Consider the following 23487-nt stretch of genomic DNA (forward strand, 5'->3'; position numbering starts at 1 on the left):
CTGCATTTTTTCGCCCAATTCGGTCACACTCCACTTATGAGCTGTATTTTTCGGCCCAATTCGGTCACACTCCACTTATGGGCTGCATCCCTAACAGCCTGTTTCTCAATCATGAATGGGTGCAGATTTTGAACAACTTTTCATGCGTAATTTGGACTATTATCAACTCTTTCCATAATAAAAATATACCAACGTTCGCAAGAAAGAAAGAGTTGAATCCAATTATTTACCATGACAATGTTACTGTAATATAGCATTTTATTGAATTAACTTATTTTAATTAAAAATAAATAAATGAATGTTATTAAAAGGGAAATTTAATTTGCCCTCTCCATAAAAAATACAAAAGTGTTGTTGTGTGTTACATGCGCTATGAGTGATGAGTTCAATCACCATATTTAGATTTCGTAATTTTATCTATATATACACAAATGCACACAAACAAATAATTAATTAAATTGAAAAAACTTGCTTGATGAATGGCTTTTTGTTTGTGGAGAAATCATTTATTCGTACAATAACAACCTTTCGTTTGCACCAAGAAATACAAAGCAAAGAGATGAGGCCACCCACCGGAAACAGACAACGACGTGGAGGCTGGAGCAACGACGGCGACTGCAGCTGAGGTCACGCAGTAGGCACGTGTGAGGGACCTGGGAAACCCAGACGGCGACGGTAGTGAGCCAACGGCTTCGTGAAGGAAGAAGAATGGTGACTGGCTGATTGTGACTGGTGACTGCCGACTGTTGAGTTAAAGATCGACGACGTGAGCAAAGACTGGTGGCGTGAGCAACGTGAGAAATTTGTGTGGCTACTGGCTGAGGCGTGACCGCATGAGAACAGAGATTTGAGAACTGAGAGACAGTGAGAGTCCGAGAGAGAGTGAGTGACAGAGACTGAGTCACTGAGACTGAGAGAATGCGAGAGTTACTGAGGTGAGTGAGGTCTGATTTGAGTAATGACTTGAGTAGACTGAGTACCGTGCGGCTGCGGCGTGCGTGAGTAGTGAGTTATGAGTATACTAAGTACTGAGTAGTGAGTTTAAGACTTTAAGTTATGGTGTTAGACAAGTTAGACTGTTAGGGATTGCAAAATCAAAAACGTAAAATGCATAATTTTTTTTTAAAAATTCGGTTTAGAAAACTGGTTCCGGGTAACCAGAATTAATTTTGCCAAAAACCGAAAACCAAACTGGATTTTCGGTTTTTTTTAATAATCAAACTGAAACCGAAAAAATCGATCCGGTTCGGTTTTCAGGTTTTTTTTTCCACCCCGAACGGTGGGAAGGGAAGTAACTATACATATTTGTAAGCAGCCAACTCTTTTTCGAATTGACGCTAAGGAAACGAGAATAACATTTAAAGCCCCCAGTTCCATCGAAGACTCTACGAACATCTAATGCTCCCATCACCGTCACTACCGCCCTGTAGCCGCCCAATTGATAAACGCCCGCAAGACCCCTTAAACCAATGCAGCTTTGGACAAACCTTCAGAGATATTTGCACCCTTCTTCTTTCGTTAACCCGCTCAAGGAGCCTCCCCAAGGGCCTACAGCTCCATTCCCACATCATCAAATCAGGCCTCCAAATTATCCCCCTTGTCTCCCACCACCTCATCAACTTCTACTCCAAAGCACAACTACCCTTATTTTCCCGCCAAATCTTCCATGAAGCTCCCATTAAGTCAGCCAATACTTGGAGTTCGGTGATTTCCTCATTCGCTCAAAACGAGCTTCCTTGTCTTGCCATTCAGTACTTTCGTCGAATGCTTGGTGAATGTGCTCTTCCTGATGACCATATATTTCCTAGCGCGACTAAGTCTTGTGCCATTTTGGGGAGACTTGATGTTGGTGAAAGTGTGCATTGACTTGTGGTGAAAACTGGGTATGATTTTGATGTGTTTGTGTGTAGTTCTTTGGTTGATATGTATGCCAAATGTGGTGATATAAATACGGCGAGGAAAGTGTTTGATGAAATGCCTGAGAGAAATGTGGTGTCTTGGAGTGGGATGATTTATGGTTACGCGCAACTGGGTGTGAATGAGGAGGCTTTGAAGTTGTTCAAGCAAGCTCTTTATGACGATTTAGAGGTGAATGATTTCACGTTTTCGAGTGTGATACATGTCTGTGGTAACTCTACGTTGCTTGAGTTAGGGAAGCAAATACATGGGTTGTGTGTGAAAACAAGCTTTGAGTCATCGAGTTTTGTGGGTAGTTCTTTGGTTTCTTTGTATTCTAAGTGTGGAGTTATTGATGCAGCTTACCTGGTTTTCACTGAGGCGCCCTTTAGGAATCTTGGAATGTGGAATGCAATGCTGATTGCGTGTGCTCAGCACTCACATACAAATAAAGCATTTGATTTGTTCAAAGAGATGGAAATCTGTGGGACTAAACCAAATTTCATTACATTTTTGTGTGTTCTATATGCTTGTAGTCATGCAGGGTTAGTTGAAAAGGGGCAAAAATACTTTGAGCTAATGAAAGAGTATGGGATTGAGCCTGGAGCTCAGCATTATGCTTCTTTCGTAGATTTGCTAGGCCGTGCTGGTAAATTGCAGGAAGCTGCTTCAGTTATCAGTAAAATGCCCATTGCACCAACAGAATCTGTATGGGGAGCACTTTTGACTGGGTGTCGTGTTCATGGTGACACTGAATTGGCTGCCTATGCTGCGGATAGGGCTTTTGAGATGGGGGATGTGAGCTCAGGCATGAATGTGCTGTTATCTAATGCTTATGCTGCTGCTGGAAGATGGGAAGATGCCGCCAGAGCTAGGAAGATGCTCAGGGACCGAGGGTTGAAGAAGGAAACTGGTTTGAGTTGGGTTGAGGAGGGAAACAGAGTTCATACATTTGCTGCAGGAGATAGATCTCACCTGAGAACAGAAGAGATTTATCAGAAGTTAGAGGAATTGGGGGAAGAAATGGAAAGAGCTGGTTATGTTGCAGATACAAGTTTTGTTTTGCGAGAAGTGGATGGTGAAGAAAAGAGTCAGTCAATGAGATATCATAGTGAGAGACTAGCTATTGCCTTTGGGATGATTACATTCCCACCTGATAGGCCTATAAGAGTTATGAAGAACTTGCGAATCTGTGGTGATTGTCACACAGCAATTAAATTTATGTCCAAATGTTCTAGAAGAGTAATAATTGTGAGGGATAACAACCGGTTCCATCGGTTTGAGGATGGAAAATGTTCATGTGGTGACTATTGGTGAATAAATTATAAAATCAATTTTGTACTCTGACCAAATTTTTTATACAGATAGTAAAATAGTAAGGAATTATTGTAGCCTTATTCCTTAGAATGACTTGAGAGTATTTAAGATCCATATGTGAGAGAATTTGAAGTATTTGTGGCCCTCTTTCTTTCTTAAAGTTCCATTCTGCTGTTTAGACTATGTTTAAACGCAGGATGTGTGTCCAGTGACATATTTGCTACACTGAAACTTCGCACGAAACAAATTCATGTCCATATGCACAGGTTTTCAATATATATATGTCACGCTGTTGGCAGCATACACAATGAGTAAAATCTAATGCATATTTGGCAGGATTCTTGCTATGTTGCTTTCTTTTTTGTCACATTTATTTTGCATGTGTCAAACGTGCTCTGTTACTTTGGTGCCACGTTAATATCTTTTTGACTGATCGCAATGGTTCTGCGAACCACTAAGCCGGATTGGAACGGAGACCCAGCTTTGAACTCAAGTCCAGTAGTAGGTGCAGAGAAATTCTGGGTTATTTTAAAAAAAAAAAAAAAAAAAAAAAAGAAGCCTTCCTGATCTAGTAACAAAGTAAGCTTTTTTCTTGGAAGTGTCCTTCCAAATCGGATGCATTGACCTTGTATTCAGAAAGCCAATTGCGGCAATAAGCAAGTAGTTAACTGAAGAGCAATACTATATTTATTGTACAAATGAGTCATATAAACAAACAAAAACAAATGATAAGATAGATATTTTACATAAATTTTGTATGATTTTTATCTGTTTATATGACTCAGTTTATGATTAAGTTATAAGTAAAACATTATTGTTTGCTGAATTAGCTATCCCTCAAATCAAACTCCTGGTACATACCGTACCTGTGTGCTGTGTCACAACTTACAACCACCTCCACTAGAAGTATTTCTACCACAAAATACCCAGTAAAATGAATGGTCCCGGGGATGTGACACCTGACTTGATGACACGGAAATAATAAGCTTAAACCATACGACTCAAAAGAAAATATGAAAAAGATCCCTTGTCAAATGTGGGGATTTTTCTATGAGAATTATATTGGTTTAGATCAAAGTGTGTATTATAATCCAAGTTTATTTAATTGCAGTTAACGGTACTGAATAACGAGCTCCTTGGTCTTGCCCTGTTTGCGTGGAAGGTTGATCCTCATGGGACAATTCTTGAGAATCCTGCTATCAACGTGTACGAGGTCTTCTGGTTTGTTTTCCAATCTTGTGTTGCGCTTGATTTTGTGGGGCCTCTATGACTGTTGGTATCTGTTCTTTATTGCTTTTAATTGTTGTCTTTAAGTGAATGAAAAATAATAAATTATATTAGTTCTACTGGGGCATTGACAGCTTACTATAACTGAGGGAGGTTCATGCAGTATCTGGCCATCTGGGGCAGAACGATTAGTTGAACACGAAGTCACTTCTTTGTAGAGATCTACTGCTTCTCCATTAAGCATTCTTCATTTATTGGACTTTCGTTTTATTTTAAGATTTTTTTTCTTTATATTACTACTAGTGAATTTCTGCTTGTGATTCTTGATGGCTGTTCCTGCTTTCATTTCTCTGTCAACTTGTCTGTTGAACTGTTCCTTGATACGTATTAGCAATCTTTGGTAGTTGAAGTTTTCCAATTTGAGAACTTTTCTTATCGTGGTTGTGTGATACTACAAATACAATCACTCTTTTGAAACTTCTCTATCAAGCCACTGTTTAATCATGGCTACAGATGCTATTCTGAATCTGTTGAAGAATGTGGGTAAGAAGCCCCTCCTGGTATTCTTCAAGAACTCAAGGTATTAATTAATGCACTAATTTTTAACAGGTTGCTTGATGGTAGTGTTGCTTTGTCCTTTCTTTATCTTTTCCAAATGTTATTATGGTTTATATGCGATTGATGAATGATTATATCAAATGTTAATCTTCATTTGAATTTTGTCGATTTTATTCACCTAATATGAATTTCATTTATTCAGATAAGAAAATTGTTGTGTGTAATATAGCAGGCAAATCCTTACAGGTTTTTCATGGTTAATTGTAGATTAAGACCGCCCCTAAGTTTTGTTATCTTTATCAGAATTAAAAATTAGTCATAATAATTCACTGTAACTAATGAGTATAAATCCACAATGGGTGGCCAGGAATATCTTCGAGAAGGATGAGCTCGGCCTAGAAATAGCACAGATTGCGCTTCCTGCAACACTGGCTTTAGCAGCAGACCCTATTGCTTCCCTGATTGACACTGCATTCATTGGCCACATAGGTTTGTTTTTATCATATCCATCTTTGTTCCAGAAAAGCTGCAGCTTGTTTGATGCTTAATTGACCTCTGTGATCATGGTGTTGGATATGGTAATGAAATATGCTGAAATAATACTTCTTTCTGATGATGCTGTTTATCCTTGTAAAAGATCTGAATTAAATGATGCTTCTACTCTTAAAGTGTTTTCCGGTCTCTTGTTGCATTGTAGTAACAACCATATTCCTATTACTCCATGGTGATAAATAATATGTTATCTGGAAGAGAGGAAAAAAAAAAAAAAAGCATGAAACTGAAATGTTAAAAAAGAATAACAAAATAAAAACTGCATTGTCTTGAATAGTATTACAAATATGTCTTTAGATACTAGTTCAGGAACTATAATTATTTTGAAATTCTGAATTGTGGTTGTTACGACAACAAGTATAAAAAGAGTATCCCTACGAAACTAAGATATAATTCCTTTTAGCAGTATGTCATGTATATTTTTGCTGCAATAATCTTTTTTATGACAATTATGAATGAAGACATGATATTGACTAGATTGGGATCTATCTAATTCTTAAAACCGTGATCTGGGTCTCTGCTTTATGGAATTCAATTTCTTTTTGTCAGAGCTAATGCCTTTTAAGTATCTACACAAGGTCATATACATATGTTTCTCTTCTTTTGACTTTCTGCTATATCAATTTTTCATTGTATTCTCTGTATGATTGGTATAGTTGATTAATGTGCACTAGTGGGTAGACATCCTACATGGAACTTGCTGATCATTTGTCTTAGTTAATAAAGTTATCAATAACTTATAATCCATAAGTAGTAGTAAGTCAGTACTTGATATATTATCTGGTTTCTGTTTCAAATATTTGTCTATATAGGACCTGTGGAGCTTGCTGCTGTAGGAGTTTCTATTGCTGTTTTCAATCAAGTATCAAGGATTATGATATTCCCACTTGTTAGTGTTACAACTTCTTTTGTTGCTGAGGAAGATACTATTGGAAATTTGAATGCAGAAGCAAAAGAAGATGAAAATCTTGAGGAGGGTTTTGCTGTAAATAAGGAAATGGAAGAGCTGATACCTCTAGTTGGTATATTGTTCCTATTTTTTCTCTCATATGTTGTTGAAGGGATCATCTGCTAATTGTGTTGGTTGATAGCATTCTCAAACAAATGTCAAATGTATAAAAGTTCCATTTTAACTCTCCTCGTATTCCTTTTTGTGATAATCACTTCTAACATTTTTTAGATGTGTGATTTTAATAACCAGAACCTTCATGCAAGACATCATCCATAAGCCCTATTTATACACAGAGGGCAAAAACTGAGCATGAGAGAAGGCATATTCCATCAGCTTCTGTGGCAATGGTTATCGGTACCGTGCTTGGGCTCATTCAAGCTTTATTCCTCATTCTGGCTGCCAAACCGATCTTAAACTATATGGGTGTTAACTCTGTGAGTGTTCTTTTTGGAATGCCACTTTGAAATTATGTGTATTACTTCATTATTTGTGTATTTTATTGTCTATATTCGCAGAACCTTGAGGCCCCCTTTTGTATGGACAAGTTCTTTCTTGACAAAGTATTCTAATGATTTATCTTTTTGATAAGGTTGATATGATATTCTTGGTTACTATTATTAGCTTCTCATACTAATATCAGGAATAATGGTTGTAGGGAATTTCTGAATGTGCAGGATTCTCCTATGATAAAGCCTGCACAACAATACTTGACATTGAGGTCACTTGGTGCTCCTTCTCTTCTTCTCTCTTTGGCCATGCAAGGGATCTTTCGAGGATTTAAGGATACTAAAACTCCATTATATGCAACCAGTAAGCAAAGCCTTCTTTCCTCAAGTCTTTTTCCCCTCTTAACATTTTGGAAACTTTTTGATTTGTTGTTTGACAAAGGTGACTTGTAAATTCATGTTTGAAAACCCCACAAAGGAAGTCATTTCATTATGCTCTAGGAATTGAAATTGTTTTCTGTTTTGAATATTAATTTGATACACGTTTATGCACTGCGCTTGAAATATCATAGTTTCAAGAACCGGGGTGGTGTTGCGATCCCCTTTTTTCACTTTCTTCACTGGCAATATCTCCTTTCCAGCTGATGCATTTATATTCAGTACAATATGGAATCATTTTTTCCTGAGGATGTTCTAAAACAATAAAGAATAATACAAATTTACTTTGTGGCTCATTTTCATCTAATTTGGTTTTGATGTAGCTGTGGGAAATCTAGCAAACGTGGTATTAGACCCAATATTTATGTTTGTATTCCGTATGGGCGTCAGTGGCGCCGCCATTGCTCATGTTATTTCCCAGTAAGTTCTACCTTTTTGCAGACACAATTCCAATTTTCTCATTTCTGACTCCTTGGTCATGCTTTGATTTTTATTTCTTAAAATACCTTAATGTCTTCACCCTGGTTATTGTTGGTGTGCATTTGAGCAGGTATTTGATTTCCCTAATACTCTTGTGGAAATTAATTGAAAATATTGATCTATTGCCTCAAAGTTTCAAAGATCTACAATTTGATCGGTTTCTTAAAAATGGTTAGTAATAAAAATATTTTCTATTTCAATTTTCTTCCATACTTCTTGAAAGTGATGAGGGTTAAAATTCTCTTTAACCTTTCTTCCGTATTCAGAGAATAAAGAATATATGTTTTTGCTAATTGTAAAATATCCTTAATAATGAATAAACACTTATTTGAACTATATAGTGTAGCTATTTCAATGTTTATTGGTATATGATATCACGACTTAAGAAATCTTAAGTAATAGGCTATCTTGAGAAGCACGTCTGACAACGTTAATGTCATATTCTGATAAGTTGCAAGTTCAAGTTGACATATATTCATAAGAGTTATTCTTGGTTGGCATAAGTTATAAATACCAGATTTTATACATAAATCAGTGCTTTTTCTCTTTAATAAGAGTCAGCTGATGTTAAATTTAAAGTTTACCTTATAGCTTTTCCTCTAGCAGTTCGTCTTTGTGCTCATTTTGTATAACCAGGCCACTACATATATTCTGAACTTTGCCCAGTGTGAACACAATTGGTGTTTTAACTTGTTTTCTCCTCCACCTCCCCTCGTTTTTTCCTTTTGTCTTTTATTTTTACATTTCAAGTATTTACAATTTTCTCTTCACATAATCTTCTAGTTATCATCGCAACTCAGACCAAGACATTATTTACTAATCTCATAGTGTGACTATATTTTGCATGCCTTAATACAGGATTTCTGCTAATGGTAAGGGTAATAGCTGTCACTTTTTGTGTGACCCTGGCAGCATCATTGGCTGCAAGGCAGGGGTCAACAACAATGGCTGCATTCCAGATTTGCTTGCAGATTTGGCTGGCCACATCTTTACTAGCAGATGGACTCGCTGTTTCTGCACAGGTAAGAATGATATCCCCCTAGTGAATAGAAAATCTTTTTGGTTGTCTAGAATGGAAACTCATCAATGCACTGTGAAAAGAAAATTTGGTTTATCAATTATGCAGCATAAGAACCTGATATGATATAGGGCCAAACAAAATAAACAGATTAATTTTTATTTAAGGATCATAATGAAATAAGAAAGAAAGTAATGCAAGTACAAGTTTTTTCCTTGAGGAGACGTGTCATCTTAATGAAGTATGAAAGTTTCATGACTGTGATTGAAGTAATAATTCCTTAGCGTGGAAACATATACAAGACTTCACTAACATTATCAGGTTCTAAATTTCCTTGGGTCTTAGGAGTTCCTTTGTTTTCAATAATAATAATTCTTTGTTGGATTTCATGTAGTCCTTTTGGCCTCAGAAGTAAATATCAAGAGCTTGCATCAGTGATTAAAGATATTTTACAACATTATGGAATTTTTCAGATCATGATTAGACTGAGGGCTGGCCGAATAGTTAGGATTTAATGTTAATATTATTTCAGCAGAGCTTGATAATGGCCCCAGTAGAGTATATAAAACATTAAAGATTTTTTAATGCAGCCTCTGTCTCGTAGTTTGCCATTCTCTAAGTTGCATATGCAGCATTGCTCCTTTTAGTTTTGGAGTTCTTTATACTGCAATGCCTCCTTTATGGTCATTTTTAGTTTTCAATAAATTTCTTAATCTATTAGTAAAGAAGATATCTTTATATTTCTTTTGCAGTTATTTGAATATATGCTTGATTGACTTCTTGCATGTACCTGTGTAAACTTTCTATTCACAAATTGATTTTGTTTTCAGGCAGTGATGGGAATTAGAATAAACATGTAAAAACTGCAACAGCTTCTAGGGATACCGAAATGTCTTCTTTTTTGTTAATTTATGTTAAACCAGTTTCTAATCATGTGTGTCCCTGTTTAGATCAAACTTCCTCTTGTCTCTCATTTTAAATTTTTTTACATAGTGGATTGTAACTGGTTTCTGCCTTTTTCAGACAATCCTTGCAAGCGCATTCGTGAAGAAAGATTATGACAAGGCTAGAACCACTGCCTCTCGCGTGTTGCAGGTATGCTATTATTTTAAAATAAGCCCTATCTTTCTGTTTTAATCTGGATTTAAAATGCTATATGGATCTATATGCAGCTTGGCTTCTTTCTGGGGCTAGTGCCCTCAGTCACCATTATATTTGGGTTACCTTATGCTTCCAGATTATTTACAACAGAAGTCAGTGTTTTGCAACTTATAGGTGTGACCATTCCGGTATTCCTCTTTACCTTCCCAAATTAACAAAATGAATGTTATTCATTTCCGTTTAATGGATAAAAGATTGTATTGGAATTAATTTTTTCCTTTTGGCTGAATAGTTTATTGCAGTGACTCAACCCATTAATGCGTTAGCCTTCATTTTTGATGGCATCAACTATGGAGCATCAGATTATGCATATTCTGCCTACTCAATGGTAAGTTTAATTTGTAAAAACCGTTTGCTGTTACGGCAATTAATGAGTTTCAACTATGGTCAGTGCTTCACTTCTGTACTTCTTCATTTTGCATAATCTTCATTTACACAATAATCAATTAAATGTAGACATCTAATTTATTTTCATGTTTTCGTTGTATATATTGTTATTCTCAAAATAATCATTCAGACGTATACCTTATTAAAGGTCACTTATATCTGATTCTTGGTGTCTTTATTTCTCCCTAAATTCTCTCTTTCTTCACTCCCAGGTTGTGGTGGCAGTAATCAGCATCCTGTGCTTGTTCATACTATCCTCAACTCATGGTTATTTTGGCATCTGGATTGCTTTATCCATTTATATGAGTTTGCGTACTTTTACTGGATTTTTGAGGTAAGATTTTCAATTGACAGCTTATATTCTTCAAGATTTAGAAGTTTATACACTTGCCTCAACTCCCAAGGTACCTAAGGAACAATTTTTTTCCCTTCATTCTTTGACAACATTTATTTTCTTTTTCATGGTATCAAATGTCTTCCCTTTACATTTTTTTTTGAAGAGACAGCTTATCGACAAATATTTTTAACTTACATCAAGAATTTCCTCGACTTAAGTTGGAAAAATGAAAAGTCCCTTAACACTTGAATATCTACATCTGCAGGGTAGGAACTGGAACAGGACCTTGGAGCTTTCTCAGGGTCTGATTGCTGCCTGGAATTAGTATTCTTTCATTTTCCTAAATCCAAATGTTGTTCATTTGCATGACTTATTACAGAAGAACATCTTATTGGGTTAAGCAGAAAGGAAAAAGTATTCGGAATGATTCCTTTGCTTTCATTTCTGCTCCCTTCAAACAGTTTATGTGGACAGAATCAGAGTGATAGCATATGTGAAGGCATTATCATTTTTATCTTTCAAGCCAAATTATCATGTTATTACCCAAATTCAACTTCAAAATTTTGTACAGTCCCGTATGATTTCATAACTAATGTTTGTTTACAGAAGTAAGCTGCCTCTGGTATGGCGGCTTCGTTTCCAATTATACAGGCCTCAAATCAATCAGCTTGACAGCATTGATATTTGATATTCTCTGTCCAGCTGCCAAACTTTATACCTCCTAGTCATCCCATCCGCGACGAGGGTCGTCCCCAAGGTTTGACTAGAGGGTAATCTTACTCTAATACCAATTGTAATAACCACAAATAGATAGAATTCATCCTTAAAACCGGTTTGTAAGGGAAGGGTGTCCAGGTGACTATTAACCCACACAGCAAGTCATTCCTTAGTGATGTGGAACCTGATTAGGATCGTTACAGAAAAGCATTGGAATGGGATGATTCTAGGGGTTGAACCTAAGCTTGAACTGTCTTAACACAAGTCTTAATGGCATTTTGATATATTTCCTCTGCACAAGATGAACCCTGAAGTAGATACTTGATAGCATTGAATCTCACTGTGGCCCAATTTTGTCCACCAGATTCTTGCATACTATTTTCCCTTTAATTACTTGGTGAAAAACATGGTATAAGTTCCTCATTTTATCCTCTTATAAATTTTTACACTAATTTTGTAGTTAATTTAATGTATATTCTCATGATATAAAAATTACATTTGAAAATTAAATATTTTATAAATAAATAAATAAATAAAACTACGTGGTTGGAATAAGGAGACTCATACTAGTCCTCTTTTAGGACAATTATTTGGTTACCAAAACCTAACCGTATAATTGCTCTGTCCGATGATTATTGGCTCCAGCACACCAAACAGTTCCCAACTTAACTATTTAGTCTGATATTTCAGTTTAGTTTACTAGACTAAGCTTCCCCAAAACTTGTCCTTCGTCTTGTTAATTTCAATTGCAATGCAAATGATTTCATTTGGGTTTTTTTAGGTCAAAATGATTACCAACATCTCTCAAAATGCCAACAATTTGTCCAAATATGGTGCCAATTATATTTCTTTTTAATTTGATAATGTTATCGAATTAATGTATACAGTAAGATTAATAGGCTTAGTACAAGACTTTATTTTCGATTATGAATCCAACGATTTTAGTAAAAACGTTATGGAATGTGCACCAAGATGTACTAGTAAAATGCAACTCATTATGTGAAACAACAATAGTAGATAGAGCAATAATAATAATAATAATAATAATAAGGGATGGCCTTTGGGCTGAAAATAACACCATAACAACTAGTACATTTGTTGACATAATTAAAGAAGTTTAAAGACATGAAAATTAGAAAAAGGATGATGCTTACAAAGGCATTTGCAAATCTTCTTACCAATATCAAGCTTCTTCTAAGAATTTAAAATGTTTAAATAAATCTATAATGCCCAACTAACTTACCCATCAAACCTATATCCCATTAACTCAAATCAATTAAATTAATTAGGATTTGTTGTTTGAAAGTTCTATTTAAGATTATTATTATATCTATAAGCATTAATTTATTATCATAGATATCCATAATATTTGACAAGTTAAAGCTACCCTATATGAATGAACTACCATCTTACATGTAAATTTATTAGTTTGATTTTTGATTAATTTCTTCTCAAAATTTCATTAATCGAACCCATTAAACCCCTTAATCAATCGAAATTAGATGCAACAAAATCTTTAGATTAGTAATTAAATTGTTTATTCTATGTCTTAACCTCTAATTTTCAATGAATAATACAATGCCTTTATCAAACTTAAACAACACTTCAAACTAATAAATGTAATAAGGAGAAGACACAAAGTGGAAACAATTCAAAGAAAGCTTGAAAATAAAATCTCATTGTCAATGACAAAATCATTTTTCTCATCTTCTTTCTTTCTTTCTTTTGTGTTCCCTTTTTTATCAAGTGAAATAATAATAATAATAATAATAATAATAATAATAATAATAATGACCTTATTATAAAAAGAGAGTATCACCTCCTTTACAATACAAAGTAAAACCACAAAGTTAAAACTTTTTTATTTTGGCTTGATGAATCATGTTGTTTTGTTAATTGTCACTTAAGGGTCCAAATCAATCAAATCATTTTCAATAACCAAACAAATTAAATTAAATTAAAAACCCCTTTTCTGAATATGACACTGTCCAAACCTAATTAAACAAACTCGTATTCATCTTTCATGCTTCTTCATATATATATATAAGAAGCTTTAATTTGGAGCAAGTGGGGGGAAATAGTTAGAAGAAGCATGAAAGATGAATATGTATATATATATCTTTTTTTTTTTTTTTTGTCACCTGAGTGTTCAGGTATATATCTCTCTCTCTTTTATTTATTTATTTATTTTTTTTTTTTTTGGGTAATCGAAGTATTCAAGTCAGTTTGCACGTACCTCAATTAATCTTTGAAGTCTATTGAACACCTTACAAGTGCAAAGAACCAAATAAATCACAATGTGATTGATAGCCCCAAGGTTCGAATCCAAAAACTCAATTAAGTGAGCAAACCTTCTTAACCGTCAGACCAACCTCTTGGGGTTTATGTACGTCTCTTTTGCTTCTCTTCTTCCATTCTTTTTCCTTTATTAACTTTTATTTTCTAATGTTTGTTGTGCTTTATTTTAGGTTTATTGTATTATGAAGTCACATATATGATAACTTCATAATATAAATACCAAATATATTTATTGACTTTATTATAAATTTTGGGTCCATAGACCCTCTATTGGGTTGTTTAATTCTATCAAATGCTCTCTAAAGTTATTGAAAATATCCTATTATAAATGTATTTAATAATTTCTTAAAATAATCCATGTTGAAAAAACTAAATAATCCTTTGGGGGTCTATAATAATATGCCTTAAATTTATACCAAGTCTCCCTTCTAATTAGTAAAATTTATCAAAAAAAAAAAAATCTTATTTTTGGGGGTCTATAATAATATGCCTTATATAATTCTCAATGTATAAGATGATGAATGATTAAAAGAAGAAGATTGATTAAATTCCAGTCACATCAACACTCTTTATTTTTATGTGGAAAAAAATTAAGTAGAGGCGCCGAAAGGTGGAGGAGGGAATGGACTTGCTTTCAACCTATTGTCCACTTTATTATTATTATTATTATTATTATTATTTCAGCTTGCCCAAATCGAAAGGAAAGGTCAACCACTTCATGAGCTCTCAATATTTCATGCAATAAAGATTTACTGACAAATAAATGATGGAATTTCTATCTGCCTGTGCCTCACCTACAGTACAATAAGAATATTCAGTTTAGAATTATGTTTGGTTGGAATACTTGGACTTGGACCTAATTTTAGACACGCGAGGAAATTGAATGTGTGAAGAAGAAGAATACCCACTAGGCCACCATCATAAATTAAGATCCCCCAAAGATAAAATCCCACATTCCCAAATATATATAAAAGTGATCTTGCCCGCCCGCCCACCCACCCAGATTGAAGAATCTTCTGTATTTGTATAAATACCTATTTCCACACACAAACCCCAATTCCCATTAGTGGGATTTGGAGTCCACCACACCACATCACTACTTCCCATCCAAAATCACTTCATTACAATATACACAATCAACTAAATGCAGTAAATAATAATAGTAATAAAGATATTGGTATTTAGAATAACAATAATAATAATAATAATAAACTATAGTTTAATGTTACATCATTATGAGAGGATCATTAGTTTGTTCTCTTCCCCAAACAATTATTGATTCCAAACTACAACAAAAGAAGCAAAATTTCCCTTTTGTCATCCCCAAAAAATGCACCAACCATACAAAATAACCTCTCTCTTCTGGAAACTGCATCACCCCCTCCCTCTCTTTCTTAATCTCCAAAGATGATAATGAATATTGCACAAAATGAAGGATAAACCAAACATATAGCTTTTAGTTTTCATTGTAAATGAGCATGTTGCTCATTTTTAGAAGAAAAAAATTTGACAATAATAGGAATTTGGATTTGAAGATATTAAGATAAAGATAAAAAAAAAAAAAATAACAACTAGCCTGGGCTTAATCTTTTGAATAAAACCCAGAGGTTTCTCCTCACCTTCTCTTTCTTTCTAACTTCTGTTGTAAAAATAAATGGTGAAAATAAATTTCCCTTTTCTCAAACTACTTTCTTCCTTCCACTTTCTTGTTTCTGTTTCTGTTAATCTTGCACATCCGCCATTGACTTCGACCCAAAAAAACACATTATTTACCAAAAAGTTTCTGGTTCACTGTCTCAGAGCTCAGTAAAAATGGTTTCAATTTTGCTGAGCCACAAGTTGGTCAAGCTGCATTTGCTCAAGCCATGCTCCCAAAACTGCGTGATCAACTGATTCAATTTGGGGGTTCATATCCGAACCCTCACCTGAAGAAGGGGCAGCAGCTACACCCGAGGCAGGTGTTGCTAGCTTTTCTTTCATTTCAGTTGGAGATTCTTTAACAAGTGATTGAACCCATGACAAATCGGGTTCTTCACCATTTCCAAGCTCAAATGAAGACGATCTCCTATGCTTACCCAATTCATCTGTAGTTACAGCCCAATCGGGCTTGCCATTGGAAGAACCCCACTTTGACCAAGAATTTACAGGGGAACCAACAGCTGCAGCAGAGTTGGAGCCAAGTTCCCGAGAGCTAAGGCTGCGAAACTGTTGCTGCTTCTCACGTTGAGCTAACAAGGACATTCGAGAACTCATTGGAGATATAGGTTCCACATTCCGGGGAGACATCCTTCCAGATGATGGCACCCCAAAAGAACCATGCATTAGAGGGTGATCAACATTCTTAGGAGAGAAATTCGTGTTGATTGGTGATAACATGCTCTGCTGCTGCTGAAATTGATTGAGAACTGCAGATTTATGCGTTGGTGAGAAAACAGCAGCAGCCAGTGCCTGATCAGAATAACGAGGAGATGAGCTCTCAGCAGAAAAGAGGTCATCAAGATTTGATGGGGTTAAAACTTTCAACCGACCAGAACGGTTCAAGGAATTAGAACTCAGAGATGGTTGTGAGAGGCTGGATAACTCATTGAGGAGCTGCTGTTGCTGCACATCAAAATCCGGGAGCATATTGAAATCTTCAGCAGGAATGTCTCTAGCATTCAGAGAAGATCTCAAGCGACTGGATTGAAGGTTACTTCCTGGGAGATGCAAGGCCGGAACATTTGGCTGGGGCCAAGCAACATTTGAGTGTGACATGCCATTAGCAGATGGAGACATCGGTGGAGTGAATGGTGAAGGAGACATGACAGACACCGATGAAGGAGAGCCAGGTAAAAGGCTCATTGCAGTAGCATAATCCATGGCTGTAGCACCAGAGGTACTTGAGCGAGGAGAAGGGACAGCCGAACCTGTAGACACATACAGCGGTCGGAGTTCCTCAGGAGTGTGTGCAAAGAAGCACACTCTTCTAGCGCAATTTGTACCATCCTTGCAAAGTCGGGTTCGATATTGTGCTGGGTGAAGCCAACACTCAAAAACACCATGGGCATATTCACACATATCCCCACGTCTACAAGCCCCCTTTCTGAAATCAGGACAAGGAACACAACTGTAATGAAACTTTCTTGGATCCCTTCTTCGAGCATTCTCCCCTGGGTGAACAAATGGGCACTCTGTCCAATCATGGGAATAGGCACGTGAACAAGGCCGCACCTTGAATGAGTACATCCTGAATTCATCAGTAGAATAGATGCTGTTTTTGATGTCTGGGAGAGATGGGTCAATAGGATATTCTTTCTTCTCTGATGCATAAGAAATAGGAGCATCATTTAACTTAGACTTCACCGGGGAATCTGAAGCAAATGTTGGGGACCCATTTTCAAAAGAAGGTGAAAGAGGTGGTGAATTTGAATTTGATGTAGCAGTTGACACCCTAAGATTACGCTCAACCATAGAACCATCAGTTGCAAGGAGTTCTTCAAGAGTCAATCTCACATCTTGGAGCTTAGGAGGAACAACAATGACGTCAACAGGGCAATGACCATTTGCATCTACCAAATTGGGATCAGCACCGGCAGCTAAAAGCAGTCTCACAACATCAACTGCATTTAAAGCCCCACCTGAGGCAGCACAATGAAGGGCAGTGCTTTTATCATTGCCACAAGCCCGATTTACATCAGCATCTGATTGGGAAAGAATCAGTCTTATGATATCAATACTACCATAGGTAGCAGCAACCATTAAAGGGGTTCTCTGCTCATTAACCATCAGCTTTGAGCCCTTCTGTCTACCATACCATAATCCAATCTCATCAATACCCGATGGATCACAGTCAATGGACCGTTTGAAGCCCTCAAAGTCATTGTTAGCAGCAAGCTCAAGCAGGCTCGCAAAAGTATCATCAGTCTCAACAGTCAAGTGATTCATGTCTATGTTGGTGTGTCTATTTTCGTCAAAAGAAATAAAAGACGGTGTCTGAGGCGGTGTCAGCTTCAGCCGCTCTGGTCCACAGCACATGCTTTCATTTGCTAAAAATCTAGCTGAAATTAAACATCTAAATCAACCCATGAAGAAACACAAATTTCATGTATGAACTAAAAAGATAAACTCGGCATAAAAAGTCAAAAAAAGAAAAAGAAAAAAAAAAAAAAAAACACATAAATATATTGACGAGAGGCAGGGTTATGCTAAAATAAAGATGAGTTACAGTTTTGACTCTCGATGAAGTATGAAAGTGAAATAAAATCTAGGAGGTTTAATATCCACTTACAGTTTAGGACAAATTGATTGTAAAGAAGCACCAAATGTAGACAACAGAATAACTAAGTCACGCATCATTGGTATGAAAGTAGTTACCACAAGACACACACAACAAAATCCGGTTCAACCTCAAAAACCGGAGAACTAAAAAGGACTACCAGAATTGTTTTCTTAGATTCTGTAAGCAACCTGTACGCATTTTCCTTCACTTTCTTGCATAATCTCCCAAACCAAACAGAGAATCAACACACAGATACATACAAACTGAGACTCATCAGCTTACTTTATCAGGCTTCCAAATAACCAACATCAAGCTATTGAATATTGAATATTCAATCTTCTCATTTTCCCCAAAAGAGAAGATTTTCCCTCTAAAGTTTCCGGAGTTTTCTTGGTAACCAAAGAGAAACAGAAAAAAAAACAATCGATCTAAACTAAAACAAGTCAAAAGCATCACATTCAAAACCAAAGAAGAAACAACTACAAAGTAATAGAAGATCTGGAAAAAACCAAATCTTTATCATTCATTCTCATCATTTCTTAACTAAACATGAAAAAACAAAAGATCTTCTCACATGTGATCACTCACACACTCATTACATCAAAAGCGTGAACTTCTTAACGACGTATTCATCGACACAGCACGAACACGCACGTGATCACAAGTACACAAACAAGTGAAAGAAGAGATGATGAAAGCGAATCTTACCAGTGAGTTACCAGGACACAGAGAAAGAAAGAAAGAGAAGCCATGCGCAAAGAAAGTTTCAAACTTCAAACTACTTTTCAGATCTAATCTTGGAGTCTTTAACTCAAACTTCAACTAAGACAAAGCAATGAAGAGAGGAGAACTCGGCTTCTTCTTCTTCATCATCTCCATTTCCTAAGTTTTGCTTTTTTCTTTCTTTCATGACTCATGAGAACCCAAAAAAGGAAAAAAATAAAAAATAAATTAACAATTAAAAAAATGATTTTTTATTTTAATTTTAATTTTTGTGTTTTGATAAAATCGCCTATCCAATAGTAGAAAGAAAGAGAAAAACTAAAATTATTAAAGACAAGCGCACTGAGAATTTTGATTGTGTGTGATTTTTTATTATTCTTCTACTTTTAAATCCGCCAGTCACATCACGCCGCGTCATGTTTCGCGGTATGTTCTGGGGATAAATATGTTATTTTATGTGTCATTTCTTATTTGTTTATTGAGGTGGCGACCTGGGAGTGGTCGGTTGTGTGAAGTTAGATGGTACCGAAACGACGACGTAGATGGGTGTGTAATAATTTAACCGTATTTCGGGGTCAAATTTTATGGAAATTCAACCCAAATTCATCTTACATGAAAGTTAATTTTAGATGGGAGTAATCGAGTGTTTTTACGTTTCAGAATTAAATGCTACTACAGAGTGATCTGGCAGTTATTAGTGGAAAAATCTCTAAAGTTGTCCGCTTTAAAGCCTGATATGCCCCTAGAAGTCTCTGGAAAGACAAGCTCATCACGTACCTGACGGATGATCTTTCGACACGTGTGTTGATTTAATTGGTCCTGGCAAGCAAACGACATGAGAGTACTCAACTCTAGACAAAGCTTAGAAATTCTCGGGAACCGGTTGGGGAGGTGGAAAGGCCCTAGAGGTGACCGGTTTGGTAAGTAAGTAGAAAGAGGTGACTGGCGGAGCCGGTGACAACGCGCGTGCGGGAGGTTGATTAAACTGGATTTGAAAGAGGACTGGCGTCCGCCAATAGGAGAGAGAGAGAGATTTAAGGCTCTAGATTTTCAGGTGTACTAGATAGAAGAGCAGGGCGGACTTGAAGGAAGAGTAAAATTGGGTTAAATGTTGGAGTCAAATCACAAGGGGAGAAAAAGCATGGAACAACCAACGACACAAAAACGACGTGAAATTAAATTTTACTTTTGAAAGAATAAAGATGAAAAGTGGGGAAAAAAAATGTATTATTTAATTTATGGTAATATTATGTGAAATTCAATTTTAAAAATATAAATTATTGAAAAGGGCAACCTTAGAGCCGGCCCTAGTTGACCAAAGACTATGACTGAAAGAAAATATATTAATATTAAATTTAATAATAAGAGATTTATTTGTGTGTGATGAATGCACATTAGAGTGTGATTATTGTTAAAGAAGGAAATATTGTCAATTTTATTTTAGGAAAAATTATGATTTGAAAAATAGAAAGAAATTTTCCTTAAAGAGCTTTGAAATTGTCTTTATTTTTTTTTTCTTTTTAAATCCATAAATGAATCATCTCAAATACTTCACAAACATAATCATATATGTATATATATATATATTAAGGTTTGGTTCAAGGGAAAAAAAAAATACATCATAAATTTATTTAAATTGATTTAATTGTTCTTAACGAATATATCAAAGACTTGTTTTCTAGCATATTGAATGATTTATACACTGTTAGACTATACTAAATCATATTATTTTATAAAATATAGCATTTAATAGTCAAATTACAACAGTTAAACTAAATAGTTTAGCATCTACAAAAATGAAAAACGTATAATATTGAATATAAAAAACTTTTTTATACAAATTGACCCATATAAATTGATGGGTTTTAATACAATAATTATGTAAGATTTTCACATCACTCTGTAAAAAATAGTTTACATATGTAACATTATAATATTTTTATTATTTTTGTTTTTAAATATTTTTCATTGAAAACAATGAAACCAACTCACACATGATTTAGTTGTTATTTTTGTTATTTAAATAAAATAGCGATACTTTTGTATTTTAAAATATTTAAATATTTTTATTTCTATCTCTTATGTGGCATTAATTTCTGGACAATAAATTTATGGATAATACTATGTATACAAAGAACTTACTAAAGATTTTTTTATATAAAGTGATGTGACAGTAGATGAAAAGAAGAGTGAATATAATTATTTTTTATTCACTCTTCTATTCATCTCCTACCATTTCACTTTGTACAAGAAATCTTTGTACAAGAAATCTCCTACCATTTCAATTATTTTTTATTCATCTCCTACCATTTCACTTTGTACAAGAAATCTTTGTAAATTTCTTTGAACCTCTAACATTATTGTAAATTTATATGATGAATTATAACAATAATTTTTAAAGAATAAATTGAATATACTTAAATTTTTTAATGAATTGATTATAACAATCTGATTATAAATAAGACAGACTTATTTCAAAATTGACCTACTCAAAGTCAAACTTATCATAACCCTTACTGGCAGAACTAGCCTTGGCTCAAGATGGGCCAATGCCTCCCCTGAATTCTTTAAATTTTTTTTTTTTAACCATCAGGCCAACTTACGTATATTTCAACTAATCTTCAAAATAGACAAGCGTAGCAACCCACCGTTACAACCCTCCACTTTAAAATTTTCTTTAAGTTTTTTACATAATTTTTTTATTAAATTATTCTCAAAATTCTTGATGCGCACAAACTAAAGTATCCTTAATTGACTATTTTTCTTCCGTTCTCTAGTTTGTATTGCATTTTGAAAATAATTAATGATAGAATAATTTGGAAATTTAAGTTCCTTATATTCTAAAATTTATCACACAAGAAAATATTTATCATGAGTAAAATCTCTAATTATAAATTAAATTTCTGTTTTGTATATATATAATAATGGATAGTTGATAAGTAAATAAATTTTTTTTCCAATACATAATAATTTAAATATAAATAAATATTAAGATTACACAATTGAAAGCTTAAGCAAAATAATTGAAAGAATTGAATTGGTCTCAATCTTTCATTCAATTGTAGTGGTCGACCTTGTCCTTTGAAAAGCTTATACACTTCATTTGATTTCGACAGCATAAAAAATTCAATAATACTAGATATACAAATAAATCATACAAAGATTTGTGTACAAACTGATGTGGCACAAGCTGAATAGAAGAGTGAATACAAAAAGTCAAAATCATCATATTCACTCTTCCATTCATTTTGTGTCACATCAGTTTGTACACAAAATTTTGTAAAATTTGTTTGTACATGTAGCATTACTCTAAAAAATTGACATATTATCCGCGTTACAGAAATTTATCTAAATCTATTTCGAAAACTTTTGACATTTGAGTAATTATATGCGCCATATTAAGAAGATTTGGGAGATTTGATATGGTTCGATTATGGTACGATTAGCTAGAGTCATACTATTGCCTTCTATGTATTGATTTGTATTTATTTCTCTTTATTTGTTTCCTTACATGTAAACATATTGTACATGAAATATACAATCTGAAATACAAAATACTTCTCTCTACTTTCTTGCTCTTTTATTTTCTTTTAGCATACTCAGCAACTAAGTCGCTTTTCTTGCCTTTCTAGTCTTCTTCCTAGCATACTTCAGTAGTCCAACTACCTCTCTTGCTACTCTAGTTCCAAATTCTTACATGGTATCAAAGCAGGCCTTCTAGCCAAATCCTCTCCTTGTCGCTCAATTTCACTAATCCAAATCATGCCCTCTATTATTGGTTCCCCTGCAAAACAGACTCTTGGATTAGTTCCTTAGAAAAAAAAAAAATGGATCCAAACCAAAATCAACAAAACCCATCATCAACCCCGAGTGGGCCCAACACACCAAACATGGGCTTAGATTCAACAAATAGCCAAACAGAACCACACTCGAACAGCCAAACAGGCCCACACATACAAACCAACCCCAATCCTCAAACCGGCCCAAACATGCACACCAACCAAAATAACCAAACTGACCCAAACATGCAAACCAACCCAAATAACCAAATCAGCCCCAGCCCAAACACATATCCATTCTGGTTTTTGGTTGAAACTGGCCCAAACCCGTATCCCTTCCAATTCCAGATCGTGCAACCCAACCAACGCCGGCCAGAGCTTGGCGATCCCCTATACTTCTCACCATCCAATGGACTAGAACTTGTTCTAGTTAAACAAGTTCTCACCGGCACCAAGAACTACGTGACATGGGCTTGCGATTTTCGGTGAGCTCGCATCACCAAAGACAAAGATGGTTATATTGATGGCACCATAGCATCGTCGACTGAGCCTCATCTCCACAACCGTTGGACCAAATGCAACATGCTAGTTCGTTTGTGGATGAACAACTCCTTGACCTAGGAGGTTGCCTTGGTTTGCCACCAACAAAAATCGCTGAGGAACTATGACGATTTATTAAGGAAATGTATGGACAGTTGGATCTAGCCAAATTGTTCACACTTCGGCAAAGTCTTACCGAAATCAAACAACACAACCAAACCCTCATGGTCTGCTACAATCGGCTATCAACCGTCTAAAATGAGCTCGACACCGTTGCCTAGCCACAAAAAGGCCCACCAGAAACCTTGCAACAATTTCAAAAACTCAAAGAGCAAGAGCGTTTGATCCACTTTCTTCTTGGATTAAACGAAAGCTTTTTTGCCCTTTTCACATGTAGATGCTG

General features: G+C 35.2%; 3 protein-coding genes across 4 annotated transcripts; 2 read left to right on the plus strand and 1 right to left on the minus strand.

Moving 5' to 3' along the window:
- Positions 1–1392: 1392 nt before the first annotated feature.
- On the plus strand, positions 1393–3496 carry LOC116129408 (putative pentatricopeptide repeat-containing protein At5g52630). Its single transcript, XM_031415150.1, is given in 1 exon segment — positions 1393–3496. A coding segment is annotated over 1 exon segment (1815 nt). The 5' UTR covers positions 1393–1398; the 3' UTR covers positions 3214–3496.
- Positions 3497–4477: 981 nt separating this feature from the next.
- LOC116129409 (protein DETOXIFICATION 42-like) lies at positions 4478–11355 on the plus strand. The gene is made up of 13 exons (XM_031415152.1): positions 4478–5020; positions 5366–5487; positions 6363–6572; positions 6752–6936; positions 7177–7312; positions 7710–7806; positions 7937–8037; positions 8725–8888; positions 9908–9979; positions 10057–10173; positions 10278–10373; positions 10645–10766; positions 11035–11355. Exons 1-13 carry the CDS (start codon positions 4944–4946, stop codon positions 11075–11077), a joined length of 1542 nt encoding a protein of 513 aa, XP_031271012.1. The 5' UTR covers positions 4478–4943; the 3' UTR covers positions 11078–11355.
- A 3622-nt stretch (positions 11356–14977) lies between these two features.
- Positions 14978–19022, minus strand: LOC116129357 (zinc finger CCCH domain-containing protein 30-like). Of its 2 annotated transcripts, none has more exons than XM_031415101.1 (2): positions 18751–19022; positions 14978–17809 (listed from the first exon to the last, which is right to left on the minus strand). In XM_031415101.1, exon 2 carries the CDS (start codon positions 17796–17798, stop codon positions 15603–15605), a length of 2196 nt encoding a protein of 731 aa, XP_031270961.1. In that variant the 5' UTR covers positions 17799–17809; positions 18751–19022; the 3' UTR covers positions 14978–15602. The 2 variants fall into 2 exon arrangements, with proteins under 2 accessions (XP_031270961.1, XP_031270960.1); XM_031415100.1 differs by having other exon boundaries at positions 14978–17821; positions 18751–19020.
- Between the last annotated feature and the right edge of the window lie 4465 nt (positions 19023–23487).

This window comes from Pistacia vera, unplaced genomic scaffold, assembly GCF_008641045.1.
Source record: "Pistacia vera cultivar Batoury unplaced genomic scaffold, PisVer_v2 Contig211, whole genome shotgun sequence".
NCBI lineage: Eukaryota > Viridiplantae > Streptophyta > Magnoliopsida > Sapindales > Anacardiaceae > Pistacia > Pistacia vera.